This window comes from Oreochromis niloticus, linkage group LG7 (assembly GCF_001858045.2).
Source record: "Oreochromis niloticus isolate F11D_XX linkage group LG7, O_niloticus_UMD_NMBU, whole genome shotgun sequence".
Classification (NCBI taxonomy): domain Eukaryota; kingdom Metazoa; phylum Chordata; class Actinopteri; order Cichliformes; family Cichlidae; genus Oreochromis; species Oreochromis niloticus.
In genome coordinates, this window is record NC_031972.2 from 58,653,366 (window position 1) to 58,670,580 (window position 17,215).

The 17,215-nt window shown below is 40.2% G+C and overlaps 1 protein-coding gene across 3 annotated transcripts in view; it reads left to right on the forward strand.

Moving 5' to 3' along the window:
- The first annotated feature begins 5,308 nt into the window (after positions 1-5,308).
- The window catches only part of ldlrad3 (low density lipoprotein receptor class A domain containing 3), a 91,237-nt gene continuing 79,330 nt past the window's right edge, over positions 5,309-17,215 (forward strand). The window contains exon 1 of one of the 3 annotated variants that reach the window (XM_019361947.2): positions 5,309-5,847. In XM_019361947.2, coding sequence (XP_019217492.1) covers positions 5,793-5,847 — 55 coding nt within the window. In that variant the 5' untranslated portion in view covers positions 5,309-5,792. Of the gene's footprint in view, positions 5,848-7,272; positions 7,441-17,215 lie in introns of those variants that run through there. The other 2 variants (XM_005470992.4, XM_005470995.4) reach the window with 2 other exon arrangements.

Here is a 17,215-nt window from a genome sequence, read left to right on the forward strand (position 1 = left end):
AGGGTTGGGACCCAGCAGCAGCGGCCATTGAGCTGGCAATTCTTCACCCAGTGATCAAAGGCCCAGTTCCCAGCAAGCTCCCCTAACGCCCTCACTCTGTTTCCTATTTTTCCCCTTTCCCTCGTATCTCCTCGCTGCTCCGGTCATAGCCAAGAGCAGGGATGGCTGAGCAATAACCCTGTCATGGTGTTCCTTGCTATCCCCGAGTCCTGCAGATCTTACTGGTCTTGCCTGACTGACAACCCCTCACTGTGCTGACTGTTAGCCTTCCAAACCCAACTCCCCCCCGTCATGGTCAATCTGCATGTTCTAACTGCACCAAGACATAAACTACTGCGTTCAATCCAAGTCTTTTTTACAACCTTAGGCAGTTACAATGCCGTTACATTGCTCGCCGCCGTACCCTGTGTTTAGTCTCTTGAATCCATTCCAGTCAGTCACGCTCTTGATGAGTCCTCTCTGAGTGCCCATAACTTTCAGTTTAGTTAAGATATTTAATGCTCCCTTTCCTCCTAAACCATTTTACAGACACCTATATTTATGCACTTTACTGCTGAATCTCAAGTGTGAACCAACTCTTTTTTTTTCCATGTTTCCTATAACTTTCACTATTTACCCAGCTGCTTTCTGCTGCTCCTTCTAGTCTAACTCACACTTTAATTGCTCACTACCAAGCATGTACTCGTTCTCTTCGACAGACATTGTTACTTTAATGCTGTCAAGGTTACTCTCCTGATGCTAATCTGGGTGGTTTATCTAACACAAATATATGGAGCATTTTGATTAAAAAATAGCATAGATTAGGGTCATGGCATGGTGAGGAGGCAGGGAATGAAAGGCCTACTTTCACCCATAAAAAACCCCCCCACCTGTGACAGTTGGTGGTCCAATAAATGAAGGCAGCCTGCGGGTGTGAGCAGTGGGCCAAACCAAAATGCTATAAAACAGGCCAAGCCTGCTGGGAACACTGCTGCCTCTTCTCATCCCACCCTATCTCTATCACATGACCCTCATGGCCCCGATGCTCTCGTCTGTCCTTGTCCCATTTTCTTCCACTCTCTGGCTCACTCTCTGTGATATTCCTATTCCTTCTCTTAAATATTTTATTAGATTTTGTGTGTGCTGTTAGTCACGTGTTCCTCTGTGCAGTGGGCAGTGAAGCAAAATGGAAAGGGTTCAGTTCTTCAATTCAGCTTATTCTGAAACCCACTTCAATCCTACCTCGGATAACTAAAGTTCTTTTAGGACCACTGTTGTCAAAATATGACTGTTATTCCACCTGCAGTGAATTAGATTCAGCCAGGACTGTTTTAATGGTAATAAAACCCAACAGTAACTGGTTTCACCAACACAGTGGCTTCATTTATACCAGCAGCTGATCCCACCCCTTTGCTCAAGACTGAAATATCTTTTGTAAATACTGACTGAGCACCACCTTGATGTTAACAATCTAAGTATTAAATGGCTCAGCAATTAAATATATGTTGTATTATTCCTGTGGAAGATAAATTAAAATGACTTTAATGTTGTCCTCAATTTTCAGTTGGTAGGCCAAGGTTTTCAGCTATCCAGTAAAATTCCGCAACATGTACCAAATGACGTTTACATGATGACTGATTAGAAAGAAAAGATACTCAAGAGGCAGCTTGTCAGATCATGTACTTTCACCGTGTACCAGATGAACCTGTGCGCAGAGAAGCTCCCGACTAGCAACACAGAACAAACTGAAGGGTTTCGTCCTCACTGTCATGTCTCGCTTTTGTGTTTATTTTGGATTTGATTCAGATATTTATGCTTTCATTATCCCCCAATTTTACATGTAACATTATCATTAGGTAACTTAATTTTTAGCTTAAGGACTAATACTAAAATCTAACAACATTCCCGACATCCTCAACTGTACTCTAAATCCTTTTAGTTCAGAGCAGAGGACAGTCTCATTCTGACAAGCTGCCCCTGGTGTATCTTTTCTCTCTAATCAACTGTTGTTTAAACTCAATTGACAATAATTTCATCATTTAGAGTGACATATAAGGTTGTACGAGCATTAGCTGAGATTGAATTTTTTTTTTTCTTCCTAAAATCAAGGGCAGAATCCGAGGGAAGAAATCTTGATGACTGTTCAAAGTTAACTCAATGTAATTATGTATAAGCGAGAGAAGATTGGCCATCACTCAGCTCAGTTTGACCTTGTTTAAGGCTGTTATTTAGAAATGCCTCTGCCTGTTGTTTGGAGACCAGAAGTGATAATGGGCTGCTGTGGCCTTGGGAGCACACTGAGCTTCTTTTGCATTAAGTTATAATGTGAACAAAATCAGACTACAATAGAGTCCTGTTTTCTAGTGGATGCTAAAGTGCTGCTAAAACATTATATTTAATGAATACATTATTGTTTATCCGACTACAGTATAGTATTTGTATTTACATTGTATTTACAATTTGCCATAACACGGTTAAATTAATAGACTTACTTTTGCTGCATTATAATAATACTGTTCTCTATTTGTCACATTTTTCCATCATCTTGATTTTACACTTCATAATGTAACTCATTCCAGTTTGTACATGTTGTTTTAAAATCTAGAATAATTAAGAACGTAATTGTTGATGCTTCGGGCATTTCTGTCTTAAATTGTTATTTCCCCTTGTCTCTGAAATCCCAAATCAATATCTGTTCCTGATTTGACTCTCAGCCTGAGACCTATATAGATTGATATGTGTGCACACATGCACACACACAGAAGCGAGTCTGCACATCTCTCTGTGATTCAATTGCTGGTGCCTATCTGAAGTCCCTGCAGCAGGCAAGACAATCAGCTTTGCTAACAAATGTCAAAGAAACACAGGATTGATCACATAATTGAGTAATTATGTGATCAATGGCTAATTAACCCAATTAATGCATTTGGAAATGCATGAAGGAGGCTGGGTGTGGTATCCCACAGTGCATAACATGCTTCACACACCTAAACGTGCATGTATGGGTGCGCAGGGTAGTCACTAAAATAAACTTCTGAATGGCTCAATAGAAACTTTTGTTGAAATCATTACTGCACCGATGCACGATGTGTCCTCACTCTTGTGTTTCTCTTTCTCTCTATTGCTTTTTGACTCATACACTCACAGACATCGTTCCCACCAGTACACTGGTTATTAAATATAACACGAATGTCAAGAGATTCACACTAGAGAGTGAACCTGCCGTTGTCAGTCCTTCAGGGGCCTTGGCATTTCGCAGCTACCTTGATGGCAGCCTGACACGACAAGGACGTGTCACCCTGAAGCTCTCAAGAGCTATATTTGTGCTCTCTCATCCTCAGCTCACGTTCTCATTAGATAAAATGATTTATTAGCAGCGCCCTCCGTGGCAGTGGACTCAGCTATTCTTGTTGGCAGAGTTACACTGTATTTACCTTCAGTAGTACACCACAGCTTGCATGTAAGTCTCTGTTATATGAGGCAACACTTGAGGAGTCGAGGGGAATTTTGGTCAACTATATTTTCCTCTCTCACTTCACTCCTTCTATCACAGCATCCGTTATTTCCACACTTTCTCTTTCACCTTCTCCATCTCACTTTCTTCACCCTCCTCCTGATACTTTTCTTGCCGCCGGCGTACTTGCTCACTGTCTTTTCGCACTGCTCTGTAAGTGTTGTTTTCTCTCCCCACACGTACACACACATGCTCTTTGCGCACTTCCCGTTATACATCTTCTTACTCCTCCCTGCTTCTGCGGCTGAATCTTTCTCTCAGTGCCACCACTCGCCCACAGGCAAAGTCATCCCAGGTTGCTACTTTCTACCTCAGAGTCATTTTCCAAATTCGGCCACTAATTGGGTTTCTCCTGTGATTAAGTCAATAACAACCTTCATATTAGAGTTTAATGTCCCCTAACGAGTCCATTTGTTGGCCACCGGCTAATTAGGTCTGAGCTGTTTATAGATAGCCTATACTAATTGATGAGCATTACTGAAACACTGTGTGTCAATCACTAATGCATTTGAGCACATTTTTGCTTTTAGCTTGCAGCTCTCTTGGGCAAAGCCCCCCAAAACAGATTATGCCGTTCTGGTTCATGGATCAGGCTGTATAATTTGTGAGACAGCTCAGCATTAACATTAATGATATCTCCAGGGGAGCGGAATAAAAATCCATTTAACATTGACTGACAAATCTTCTTCCTCCTCAACAAGCATTTAGTTTATTAGTGTTGATTGTAGTCTGGATTTCTGCTGAGGAGACTTGTGTCTCTCTTTGTTAAAAGCGGGGATCTTTAAAATATTCATGCCTGCCAACAGTAAACTTTTCAAGTGTGACTCCTCATGTACACCCATGAAGCACCAGGACTCGGAATGAAATGCAAAGGGCCTGAAAGGCAACGATAGGGGTACATGAGGACAACAGGACCCTGCAGAAGCTATCAAGCTGGAATCTTTGACAAAGTGTCAACAGATCCAACTGACATGCCAGGACCCTTCCCACTGGTTCGAGTCTGCATGAAGCTCTGGCTTGATAAGGCAGTGTTTGGATGAATACAAAGTGAGCTGGAGGAGTCTGATTTTGGGCCTCATCCAAATCTTATGCCTCCAGGTTCGCCTGCTATCGAAATAAAGGGTTCGTTTGAAGCGAGGTTGCCTGTGTGTACACAGCTGCAGTTCTATGATAAAAAGAGGTTTGATAGGTGAAGCCTCCTGTCCTTCTATCCCTCTCCCTGTCTCTTTCTAATTGAATCCAACTTACACTGGCATGCAAACACCAAAATATAGCACTGGGATTACTTTCCTTCTTACTTTCTTCCCTGTCTCTCTGTATATAGCCTACGCTTTGTGCCTGGATGCTCTGGTGCTCTGTATGGATTGTTAAATTTTACATTTCTGCTTGTGTGGAAGTTGCTGGGGCTGAGATGGAACACCAGAAATGCAGGACAGAACTAATTTCCTTCTGTGTGCGTTTCTCAGCTTTTGTGCCAACACCACAAATTCATCCATACTTTGATTTTCTACAAGTGTTTTCCCTATTTTAACTTTCATCAGGGCTAACCATCTGTTATAAGATTGCTCCAAATAGCTCCCCCTCCTCCATGCCATCTGCTACCATATGCATTTTTTTTTTTTTTTTTTTTTTTTTTTTAGAGTTTCAGAATATATTCATTCCTATTGAAATCAGGTAGCTATATATTTGCCTGATAGATCCAGCTTTTTTACAAAAAACCAAAATGGTCATTTTATCCTCAGGTCAATGACCATTTAACCTTTTTCGGATTCTTTATTATTATTATTATTATTATTATTATTATTATTTGCCTTCAGTTACTTGTTTCACTCGTTTTTTCTGAAAAGATTCAAAGTTAGTTAAGTCTGTTATTGCTGGAGTTACGGTCTCGCTTTTGCGCATATGGCACCGTTAGGGAACCAGTGTCCCGGACTGGCCGGCCTCTGTTCTCCCGGCTCTCTGACTCCGACTCCGCCTCTCTCTGAGCACCAACACACGAACGACCGACTACACTCAGCCTGCCTACCGCCACCTCCAGCTTTCATGCCTCCCCCAGCCCTCCTCCCCAAACTGGACTCCATAGTTTACGGCTGTCCCAACGAAAGCACTTCTTCCTCGCTGAATGCGCTCTTAGATTTCCGGAAGACGTCAAAGAGTCAGACTTTAAGAGCATAAACAGGCAAGAGTATCGAAGCAAAGGAGAAGTTTTTTTCTCCCTTTTCTTGCCCTCAGTTGTTGCCCTGCAGCGGGGCAGGACAGCAGGAGTAGGCCGGGGGGTGCAGAAAAAAAAGACGTCCGTATGATGTGGATCTGGTACCTTCTGCTTGGTTCGGGGTCAGGCTCAAGAAGTGTTGGTAAGTTTTTCAAAGACAGGGTGAAACTAACGTAGTTATCACGGCGCGGACACGCTTCGCTGCGGGTTCAGAGGAAGGAGGGGGCGCTGATATAAATTCTTAAGGACGGGCTGTGTGGTGCACTACTTTCTCCCTCGACGAGTTTCCTCAAAGTTAGCGAAACGACGTCTTTGAAAAGAACTTATAAGACATTTCTTTTCCCTCGACTGAACTGGACTTTGTGTGTGCGTACGCGCCTGAAAATCTGGATTATTGGCAGCAGTTTCAGAGTTTTTCGTGCATGTCGAATGTCTCGCATTGGCTACATGTCCCCTTCACCTCTGAGACAAAGTATTTCTTTTGCTAGAGACTTCCTCCGTGGCGTGTCCGTTCACCGGGTTGTTTTGAGATGACGCTGTGGTCTCCCCCTGCTACGTTATAACCGAGACGTTGTTGACAGGGCGCTGTTGACAAGTCAATCTGTTCTCCAGCCTCGCCGTGGAAGCTGCACGGGGCCCGGAGAATGACGTCTTGTAGTTTATGGGACACTTGTGACAGCCACTTGTCTCTTTTACTCGGTTTAAACATGATGCAGATTTGAGCTAATGTTCACATTAGTGACGTATAATTTCCCTGATGGTTATTACAGGATGCTCAAATGCTTCAGTGAGGACCTTCAGTGAATAAATATATGACCCAGAAATAAACAGTATCAGTCACAGATAATTGGATTTGCTTTTATAGCTTTTTAATGACGAAAAAATGCGTGGCTTTTATGGAGTGTAACAGTGACAGCGTTGCTGATGTTTCCAGCAGGGTGGTTTTAGGTGGATTTTCACGGTCTCCCAGCTACAGGTGCATTAAATGGGCGTGGCTGGAAAATTTCAAAAGCGCCAAGATGCTTGTGGATGTGATGATGATGCTTGTCTTGTCCCAGCAGGAGAAACACACAAAAAGTGTGAATAAATAAGTGGATTGTGGCTGGTGGGGGTGTTGGGTATTTAATCAAAAGAAGAGGGTGGGTGTGGTGGCTGTTTGTTTTGGCTCTTACTCCATTTACTCCATTGTGTGCCCCACTCTTGGCTCCTTTCCTGTAGCCTACGCTGTTACCTGCAAGTGAAGTATAACTGTGGAAGTTAAGTTAGCAGGATTTGATGAGGGTTACTTGCCAGTTACAGCTCTGTGTACTTGCAGTTGCCCTCTGCCCACAAAATCTCATTAACATAATTATAAACAGTATATTTTTGCAATCAGTTCAGAGTCATTAAAGAACACTTGTAACTCTTGCAGGAGACGGTTGTTCTTGCATTCCTACTGGCTGAATTCGCTTTAGCATCTTCATTATAATTGGCCTGGTGTTGTGGGTTGTCACCCTGTCATGACTTCCTGGGACTCTTGAAAATAATGGAGCCGTCATTAATGTGATTAGCAACACCTGTGGTTCGCTTGACACAAAAAGCTGAAATGTCTGCAGTGAAGAAGAAAAATGTTTTTGCTCGTGTCACCGAAACGGAAGTGCAAATAACATTATATTAGCTTCAGACAGAGATTTAGTGTGAGCTGCCCACTCTGGTTTTCTCTGCAGGAGCAAAGGAGCATGTATCTGTGATTAATGTAAGAAATTTTCTTTCGAAATATTACGGTAGTTTGTTTTCTTTTGTATGGCTTACGTCTGCTCAGCTTTGAATACATAAACGGTGCTTCAATGTTTTATTAGCCTATAGCCTGACCAGGGTAATAATGTCAGCTCGATATGAGTTAGACTGTGTTTATGTGACTGTGTTGTATTGTTGTCCAAACCAGCATAAAGGCTAAAACAGCATAGGAATTAACAATAAGTATGTAGGATATTAGGACATTAGATTGTGGTTAGTGCTGTGCTATACTGGAAATGTTGGTCAAGTCCAAAGTAAATACAAGGTTGTGGCATAACCAACTTCTAGTAGTAGTCTTTCACTCCTCTCTCAATGAACATTAATAATATATTTTTAATTTGTTTTGGGGGGATGGGGAAATATGACAACACTGACATTTGAATGTTTGGCAACAGATAATGTCACTACAGTTATACAAACCTTACATTAAAAACTCTCCATATACATTGCAGATTCAGATATTCTGTTACCTACCCCATGCCTGTAACTGTGAATGTTGAAGATCTGCAAATGCTCAAATGATATTTTAGTGCATTTAATATTCTTTACACACAATGGTACAGCATTTGTCCATCAGCTACAGCCAGCTGTGACCAATGAGCTGTGAAGAATGAGTATATTACACTTTATAAATTAGTGCACAATATGTCAGTGGTTACGGAAGAATTACCTGATAATTAAGCCTTAAAGAAATGTCTCTGAGGTAATGAGGTATTGATAGTCAATAATGCAGACAATAAAATGATAATGATAACGAAAGATAATGTAGATAATGATAGTATAAAATATTGATAATGGTAATGATTTAATAGATAATGAGCAGATGGGACATGATATTTTGATGGTAGTTTGGAGTTTCTCAGTATGACGTGCCGCTTTACCTTACTGTGCAAACTACCGATGAAGTGATCAATAATGAAAGGATGGTTAATAGTTTTTGCTTAGTTTTGGTTCAGTAAATCAGGAGCTACTTATGAGGAAAGTGATCATCTGTTTCACAGTATTTATTAGTTTCTCTTGTAATTCATCATTTGCTGTAGAGTCCTCATTTAGGAGTGTTTTGGATGTTCTGCTCATTAAGTGTTCATCAACTGTTAAGTTATTTTTTTACTTCTTTTTAACATATTCCTTTTAGCAGCAGACCAAAAACACTGCAGTCCACAGCTTAAGTTACTAACTCATTTAAGCCCAAGTCATCTTAGGTGGTTACCCTAAACCAACCCAGCCCTGTATTTTGGAGCAGGGCAAAGCACGCTTGGTTTTGGAAAGCAATGTAGCTAGTTTTTGAGTGTACACATTATAAAGATTATTTTTCTTTGTTGAATTTTATTAAAAATAAGGTTCTAAATTCTAATGGTCAGACTTATGACTGGACTTTGGGTTAGGTCATCACAAGTGATGACTTATACTTTGGAATGTTAATGTAGATATTTTGTAACTCCTGTTTGGCATTTAATGGCATATTTATCTATTGTGCAATAGTGCTGGGCGATATGGAAAAAATATTTATCACGATATGAATTATTTTATATCACGATAACGATATATATCATGATATACCACCTGACCTGTGCTCATCTGGAAAGTACGCAGTCTGTAAACAGCAAGTGTCAAGGGTGCAGTCTTTGTTTTGACTTACTGTAAAGTATGTCTCAAATGCGGGTGCACGTAAAGCAGCACCATGTCGCAAACCACAAGACGGAGTTTCTTTGCGAAAAATATCATTTTTTTAATACTTTATTTTCTCTCGCATGAAGTTAAGAGCATGTATAGTGAGAAGACAACACTAATATATTTGCCACAGGCTATTTAACCCTTGAGGACCTACCATAGAACCAAGTCCGCCAGAGCATCTTTATGTTTTTACATGCTGTAGTGCCATTTGTGGGAGCATTTCAAGTTTCCATACATCAATACAACCGTTATAGCCCAAATTTTAATAATATGTATGCATTAAGTCCATGGTAACTACATAAATTGCAAAAAAAATTATGTGCAATAAACTACAAAAAAAATTGATAATCGTTTTTGGTTTTTTTACATATATTTCTAGTTAGAAAAATTTCAGAGGTGTATCCCTCAAAACTGTAAATACAAAAAAGTTGCACAAAATAGTTTCCAACCACGAGAAATTTATTTTGAGTGTCTTCATAGTTTTATTTTTGAGATACACTAATTGTTATATACTACAGGAAAAATGAAAATAAGTATTATAATGCATCAAAATAAACTATTTCCAACTGTGTAATATGAGTTTTAAGCATCCCAGAAACGATACAGAAAAGCATAAAGTCAAACCTGACTTTTAAAAACACCAACATAGGCTTATAAGGCCCTTTCGCGAAAATGACGTCACTTTTGGGCAGGTGATGGCGGACATGCGATAGTTCGCGCTGACGTATATGCCAACGTAGGACGTGTTATGAACATCGGCAAAGCGTGTTTCTCGAATATTATGTTTTTGTTGCTGCAAGTGCTTCTTATGCAATTTTTGCAAAGCTATATGTGGAAGGAAACCGTGACCTATAGGGCAAGCTAATGGCATAAGATGTAAGTACAACTCCTCCGGTTTCACATGCAAAAAAACATTATTGCGCTACCTTATGTGGTTCCAGTTCTACAGGGATTTAAAAATAGTTAGGCAAAACGGAGCGTGCCTGCTCCGACCGGTTGTAAAGGGTTTATTATATTTTTTTATTTAATAATTTATAAAATTTGGGATAGAAACGATAGAAGACAAATGGCACGATAGACACTTTTCTATCGTTCACACGATATATATCGTCATATCGCCCAGCACTATTGTGCAATAGAGCTGATCCAAGTCTCTTACAACACTAAGAGTGGTCACATATCTATTGCTCGTTTACTCTGATCTGAATCACTCGGTGAGTTTCTAAACTTATAGCCGTTTTCTGGTGGTCTGGTTTTGGTTTCAGGTTCACTCTGCTTAAAAGGAGCAACAAAATAAATACAGTGTGAAGTTGCTGTGATCTGAGCTAGTGAGCCCATATTACAGCTAGTTGCTGTAGTTTGTGCTTTCCGTACTCTAACGCATCCCACAATGCAACGCATACCCGACTGCAGAAAGGCATTTAGTTCAAACTTGCAGTGTACACATGTTATTTGGGTCGGATTGAGATCGGATCACATTCTTATTGCTAACAAACTGCTCTGGAGTTTGTTTGGAGCTGGAAGGAGACCCTGTCGTCCAACTAGTCTTGGCGTGGTTGTTTTGGTCCTTGATTAAATGTGATTACAGTGTTCACATCAGCACAAAGGAGTCACCCCAAGGAGGAAAATGAGGCATAGTTCAATTAAAACAGATTAAACGGCAAAGGTGGGAAAACACCCTAAAACACACTGAGGAGTCAACACAATTTTGGAAATTGACGACTCTCTTTCTGTGACACTTATTTACCATAAAACATGGGATTAGGGTTAAGCTTCTTTCTGTATGTTTAAGCTTTAACCTTACTTGTACTTTTTTATTAAATCCTTTAATTGCTAACCACACAAGTAAGCTCAAAGAGATGCCAAAGCCCACGCCTTACTTGAGTGGGGAATTTTGAATGAAACCTTGATGCTTTACAGGTTACTGTTATGCACAGAGTGTACACTGAATTGGCTTGTTCACCCAAAGTACAGGAGGGGGGGTTGTGGTCTTGAACGTTAACAACCACACCATATATTCAGCCTGACATAGCCATTCTCCTTGATCAACATAATTTGCACTTCAGTGATCACTCTGTGTTAGAAGGCCACACATAAAGGCCAGGAGGTAGGATTTTTCCATTCATAACCAGAGAAAGACTATTCGGGTCATTTCTCTTACTGAACAGAACGACAGAATCACATTGTTTGCCACTTATTGTGCTTTGTATTTCCTCAGTGTTTGTTCACGAAGGCAGGCCAGTTGGCCCCATAAAACTCTGCGTGTTTGTGCTTATCACTGCATGTCTTTGAAACGGGGAAGAGAGAAAGAGATGTTGTGTTGTTCTGTTGTTTTTTTTCCTCCTCTGTGGCTGACTTAGCTGATATGCTTCCAGCAAGGCATGAGTATTGAAACCCAGTTTTAAACATGCTCCAGGGGTAAACTATTGAAAGGAGTATCAGTAAATGCTGTTATTATTGGTTCTTCTCTCAGCACTGGAAAAATTAGGAAAATAGAATTTGCAGGCTCATTGCCTAGGTGTGGGTGTGTTCATAAATTCAAATGGAAATGTTCAGAGCATAAATTGAACTGTTATTCAGAAATTCAACATCAGTTTCAGAGTGCCTAGAGCAGGGAGGAATTCAGTGATTTGTTGGCAACAAACGCTTTGCTTTTTTGTTTCCACCTTTTCCTCTAACAGAATGTTGGTGTTGGCAGTGGTAGAAATGAACTGTTTTTTCTCTCTTCTTTTATATTACTTGTCTTAACGGTAACCATCCCTACTTTCAGCCTTAGTTGCTTTTGCTCAGTATGCCTAGGATTAAAGGAGGACAAGTGTGCCTTTAATTCCCTGAGTTGTTAAACAAAGCCACATGACTGGAGTCATGTTTCAGTCCTTGGGAACAGAGCATCATTAACTGTAGTGACCACATATTGTGTGGTTTATGCCTTTTTTGTAAGTTAAACATTAATACACAATAGGGGCAAATTAAAATAGAAACATGGGGAATTCTGCTGGAATGGTTTTGGCTCACTTGTCCGGTTACAGGGACATTTAACTGTAAATCAAGACAAAGCTGTTTTTATTGTCTTTATCCAGTGATGAAGATGTTGTGATCATTAGTGCCACCCATACAAAAATGCAGTAAGTGGGCATTGAATGTTTTGATGAACATCAAAACGCTGTCGGTCAAATCCTATGGCCTTTGCAGTCACCAGGGGGTCCATGTATAAACAGTGTTTACAAACCAGAACAGCGTGTCTCTATTTCCTCCCCAAAACTGGTATTTATAGAGGAATAACATGCAGCAGAAATGTGCAGACCTCCCGCATACTTCAAACCACGCGTATGCACATGCGCACACACACGTTTGGCCATAAATCTACAAAGACATTTCTGGCATCTCTGCACACAGCCCTCCGTGTTAAACAGCACTCCACCCCATCATCTTCAAAAAACCAACCAAACAAAAACAAAACTAGTACATGTGTGAATGTATTTAAAACAAATTTGTGTTCAATCCCTCCAGTAGAGAGTACAGAGACCTGTCGAGTCATTCCCACGTCGACAACTCTAAATGTGGTAATGTCTGGCAAAACCAACATGGCTACAGACGCACTACTAACGTTGAGACTTCAAAATACAGGGGACAAAGCCAGTGGCTGATGTTGTGCATCTTTTATATACAGTCTGTGGTTGGTGCTATTGCCAAAAGCAAGTCACTGTTGATAGACTTAGGCTTGGCACAAAAATGGTTTTGTTTCTCTATAGTAACAATAGATCTCTTTGACCTTTTTAAGGCTTTAAACTTGCCTTATTTATGGTGTGGCACAGATGGTTGCACCGCAACCTGTCAGCTAGGTTTCACCTTAGATAATTCAACTCACTGAACTGAAATTTGTGATTTCACCTGGTGTTAGTGCCTTTTAGACTATTTTTTTTAACTCCAAAAGGACTACTGACCTTATACCATTGCAAGGCATCTAACAATGCAATATATGATATTTCACTGAAGTAAATATCTTGCAAATTATTTTCCATTCTGAAGATGTGACAAAATAATTAATTGTTGCAAATAACTTGTATCACAGAGTTAGTGCTGAAATGACGTGTATGCTGCAGGACATTTTTATACTTTTTACAAATAAGGCATTTGTACATAGTTGGACCCTTTGGCTGTTATGTGTGTTCTCTCCATGGGAAATGTACGTGCTCTGTCCAGTTTCTTTGAGCAACTCTGATCTAAAAGTCATGATGCTAAATATTTCATGAATCCTTGTGTATATGTATTGGAGGAGAAGAAAAAGTATAGTGGAAAAAGTTAGGAAACAGCACATTATACAGTACTGTGCAACAATCTTGAGCTACCCCTCATTTCTTTATACTTTGCTTCCAAGGAGCCAGACTTTCTTGTATTTTTAAAAGTGTTCTTGAGCAAAATATCCCCAGGCTTTGTCACTCATTTTCTAGTCCTTGTACCTGTTTTCAGGTAGATGTCTTTTTGTTTTTCAGTTTGTTAAGCCACTTAACACTGACCTGTGAATCATTCAAGCATAAAAATGCCACCTAACTGAAAGGCTGAACCAGTGTTGTTCCTACACATAACAGAAAACTGAAAATATGGTATCTTTAAACACTTTTTACTAGTAATCTGTCACAAAAAACACAAATTGCTCCAATTTCTTAAGTTGAAAAAAGCCAAACATAACAAAACAAGAATATTTATGCATAGACAAGGTATTTCCTAAAGAGCTAATAGCTCCATGCATATCTCAGCATGGTGTACAACAAGGGTGTCCAACTCCAGTCCTTGAGAGCTACTGTCCTGAGGCTTTTAGATGCATCACTACTACAACACAATTTAATTAAATGATTGGATTACCTCTTCAGCATGCCATGTCATCAAGTCTGGTAAAGGCCTGGTAACAAGCCGTTTATTTGATTCAGGTGTGTCGGAACAAGGATGCATCTAAAAGCTGCATGACAGTAGCTCTCGAGGACTGGAGTTGGACACCCCTGGTGTACAATGTGGTCTTTAAGAGTTTGAGGAAACTGGACAAGTGGAGGGCAGAATAAGAAGTGGCATACCTAAAAACTGTCTACAGCAGATGGACAGTATCTGAAAGTTAATAATAATAATAATGTACACTTTATTGATCCCCGTGGGGAAATTACTTTTCTCTGCATTTGACCCATTCACTCAGTGAAGCAGTGGGCAGCCACTAAGCAGGCGCCCGGGGAGCAGTGTGTAGGGACGGTACCTTGCTCAGGGGTACCTCAGGGTAGCCGTTCAGTGGATTCAAACCCCCGACCTTCCGATCACGGGGCGACCACTCTACCTACTGAGCTATCCCTGCCAAAGTTGTGTCCTTAAGAAGTAGGAAAAAAGTCCAACAAAGACATGAAACAGGAACTGAGAGATTCATCTGGCCCTTCAGTTGATCCATCCGTTTCCTGAAGCCTCATCAGAAATCGTGTCATTGGAACGTTGGCTGTCAAGAAGCCATTATTAATGAAGGGAAACTGGGAGAAAAGGCTTGAGGCATGCCAAATTAAAGGAGAACTGGACTAAAAAAACATGTCTTTATGGAGTGATGCAAATTTGAATACTTTGGTTCAAAACATAATTAATACATGTGTAGGATATAAGAAGAGAGAACTGTTGCAAGATTTAGCATCTGTAAAACACGGGGGAGGCTCTGTCATGGTTTGGGGCTGCATTTTAGCCAGTGATGATGGGGATCTAGTCAAAATTGATAGAATTATAAATGCAGAAAAGTAACATAACAATTTGACCCTCTGTGAAATACCATCTGGAAAGTGTCTGATTGGCAACAGCCTTCATTTTTTTGTATAACAATGATACCAAACACACTGCCAATGCAATAAAACATACACGGTAGGTGAACACACAGTGGAACACTACCATTCGTGTACTGGCCTCCCCAGAGCCTCAGCAGCATTGAAGCAGTATGTGATTATCTTGTCTGTTGTTCTGTTCTTGGGAATGGAATAAAAGGCAAAGAAATGAAGGGTGGATCAAGACTTTTGCACAGTACTATGTATTGATTTTGGATTGATCTTAACTTGTTTCCCATGCAGTGATGCAGAGGCTCTATTAATCCCTGATGGTTACCTGATATTTATCTGCCTTGTCTCTTGGTGCCAAGAGCAGATCTTGGATTTCTGTTTATTTACTGATTTGAGCTATTTAATGAAAATATGTATTTTTTCTTTTGTCAATCCAAGAATATGGCATTTGCACTTTTTACAAACTATAGTGTTTTCTCTACACTTTTACAGTATATACTGCCAATAGTTATTCCTAGTCAGGTCAACCTTGAATACAGTTTGTGCTATACATTGATTGTAGCTGTCTGCAGTGCCAGAGCTATAAAGTAGTTTGAGATGTGCTCAGAACTTTGTTTACAAGATATGCCTAAGCACTGAATGTTTTTGTAGCATTTTTAAGACTGCTGCAGTGTCTTAGTGACTTTTTTATAGCACATACACACATATTGTAGCAGCTAAGAGGAGGAGAGCAGGTTTACCCATTCCTGTCAAGTCTGACACTAGTCTGTTATAAAACAGAAAAATGGTACATTTCACACCTTTATGTTTTAGTTTTTCCTGGAGGTGAGGTAGATGAACTTAGGAACCCTGCATGTTTTTAATAAATCCCGCTCTTGGGTCACCGTTATTAGTTCAAACAGCTCCTTCCTCTTTATTGATATCCCGTTGTTTTATGATTTTTAATAATCTTTTACTGTGAAGACACTCTTCACACTGTGACATTGATGGAGCTCCAGAACAGCGTTCATCACTTTGTGAAGTAGCAAAACACTCAGTTACAGCTTAGGTGGAAAGAAATGATCAGCAGAGCACTCATGTCTGACGTTCATAGTGTATGTAATCTAAATTAAGAAATCTTACTGCAGAAATAAAAGCTGCAATGCAATTTCAAATGGAGTTTATCCATCGATCTGTATCATTTGTCTAATGTCTATAAACTGGAACAAGAAAGCAGTAAATTGCCAAAATGAGCTGCCTCCAAGGGAAGGTTTGTGAAATGCGAAGAGTTACAGTCTGGGCATATTAGTTATGTCTATAGTTTTAGTATGTCTATCAGTTTTTGTATGATAACAATGACAACCCTGATGTACAGTAAATGTATGTATAAATATAACCTGTTTATACTGTGGAGCCCTGAGGACAGTTAAGCTCAGTTGCTGATTTTAAATGTCAAAGTATCAGGAAGCCTGCCTATGTTTGCTGTTCCAGTGCAGGACTCTCACAGTGCACTGTAATTGTTAGCTGATCGAGTTGGATGAATGTCGAGTCTGCTACAGTTTGTTTTTTTTGTTTTTTTTTCATGACTGGGTTTGAGGTGTCAGAATCAGACTGTGTTGTTGTCAGTACGTTGAATCTTGTTGAAATGTTTGAATTTTTAAAATGTTTGACCTTGAACAACTTCCAGTGTTATTACTTCAGACCAGAAATGCACACTGCTCTGGATCTGAACCTTAAGCTGAATAGAGATTACATTGTTTGGGTCTTAAACAGCTTTGGCTCGATCCACCCGCTCACCTTGGTTTCTCTACTTTCATCCTCATCCAAGGTGCTCCCTGTGAGAGTAGAATGACCCGCTGTATGTTTCCCCTGTGTTGCTCTGCCTCCTATCACACAGGGAAGAGATCCTGGCATGCTGACAGCTGGCTCCCCTGCTGTCCCATGTGATCAGCAGTCATTTGCTGTACTTTGTCTCACGGCCACAATGGGAGCCAGTGTGGACACTGACAGGCTATTTTGGACTGAAATTCCACCATCCCAATGTCAAACCAAACAAACTCTACCTTAAAGGTCAACAAAAACCCACAGAGAAAAATGGATACCATCAGGGCAGCTGATACTTTGTTTGTTAGTGGAACTATGTGAAAATATATGGGGTGTAAGCGCAGTTACATGTTGCTGGGTTCATGTGAATTTGACTTGAGATACTTGGAAAAAAAATGTACTTAATTATCTCTTGTTGATTTAGTTTTCCATGCCTGCATTTCCTTTCTACTCGTTCCTTTTTTA